Here is a 1,380-nt window from a genome sequence, read left to right on the forward strand (position 1 = left end):
CTCTCTCTCTCTCTCTCTCTCTCTCTCTCTCTCTCTCATGAATACGCACACATGTTTTTACAGTAATTAAAGATGACTTATGAATGAATCTGAATATATACAGGGAATCGTGACGTCTAGCATTTCATACTATGTCCAAGGAATTGTGATGAAGACAAAAGGGCCAGTGTTTGCCACTGCTTTTAGCCCCTTAATGATGATTATTGTAGCTATCATGGGCTCATTTATTCTTGCAGAAAAAATCTATCTTGGAGGGTAATTTCTCTTCCCGTCACACATACAAGTTCGATTTCTTGAACTAGACGATACTAAGCCCCTATTTGGTAAAAATTAAAATTTAGATTTGAATCTAAGTCAAAATCAATAACTAATTTTACATATTTTATGAGATCCACAACTTTTCAACCATACATTTCATTAACTTTTATCAAAATTTAATTTTAATACCACTAAACAGGGGCTAAATAGAGCTAACTCTATCCAATTTGTCTAGTACTGCATATTGAACTTGCCTGGAAAAATACTTCAAGTTATGGACAGTTTTTCCATCAAATTATGAGAATACTAATCCATTTTTTTTTCCCCTTTTTGTGGATGAACAGTGTGATTGGTTCGATTATAATTGTGATTGGTCTCTACTCGGTTCTTTGGGGCAAGTACAAGGAAGAAAAAGAGAACAAGAAACTGAATGAAATTCCAGAAGTCATCAAGGATAATAATATTCACACACAGGGAAATGGCAACATAAAGGTGGAAACTGCTGGAAATTCCGAGCCAAATGGAGATGCTGATTTTGACAAGTGCCCCTCACTTGCTATTAATTTGCCCCTCCACCAGACAAAGTCTGACACTGATACCAAATAACTTTTTCTCTTTTTTTTGGGTATTTTAAGATTTTGGGATTTTCAGAGATTTTGTTAAGTTTTATGCATGTAACAAGTAGTACTTATTATGTGCAAGAAAAGAGAACCCATCAAACTCTTTTGTTATACGAAAAGTTCCACAGCATAATATGACAGTATAGCAACCATTTCATATCATGGCAAAGAAACAATCGTCAAGATGCACGGTGACAAAAAAATTGTGAGATTTAAATTATGTTACACAAAATTTGGCTGATTTTTTTGTCTTTCTTTTCTCAATTAATTAGGCTATCTCCTTGGTATTGGCCAAGTTTGTAATGTTTTCATGCATTAAAGATCAAACTGTGTGTTCGTTCTAACTTTACAATTGAGTATTCTATTCGTTTTACATAATAACCAAAAATCAATTATGATACATATTCCTTCTTTAATTATGCGTTTCTTAACATGCTAAATTGACCTAACATAAAATATATCGAACTACAATATTTTGATTCGGACAGCAAATCGAACAACA

General features: G+C 33.2%; 1 protein-coding gene across 1 annotated transcript; it reads left to right on the forward strand.

The window, feature by feature from the left end:
- Positions 1–20: 20 nt before the first annotated feature.
- LOC111380225 (WAT1-related protein At5g07050-like) lies at positions 21–1,126 on the forward strand. The gene is made up of 2 exons (XM_023003725.1): positions 21–255; positions 603–1,126. Exons 1-2 carry the CDS (start codon positions 80–82, stop codon positions 862–864), a joined length of 438 nt encoding a protein of 145 aa, XP_022859493.1. The 5' UTR covers positions 21–79; the 3' UTR covers positions 865–1,126.
- Positions 1,127–1,380: the final 254 nt, after the last annotated feature.

This window comes from Olea europaea, unplaced genomic scaffold (assembly GCF_002742605.1).
Source record: "Olea europaea var. sylvestris unplaced genomic scaffold, O_europaea_v1 scaffold21082, whole genome shotgun sequence".
Taxonomy (NCBI): Eukaryota; Viridiplantae; Streptophyta; class Magnoliopsida; order Lamiales; family Oleaceae; genus Olea; species Olea europaea.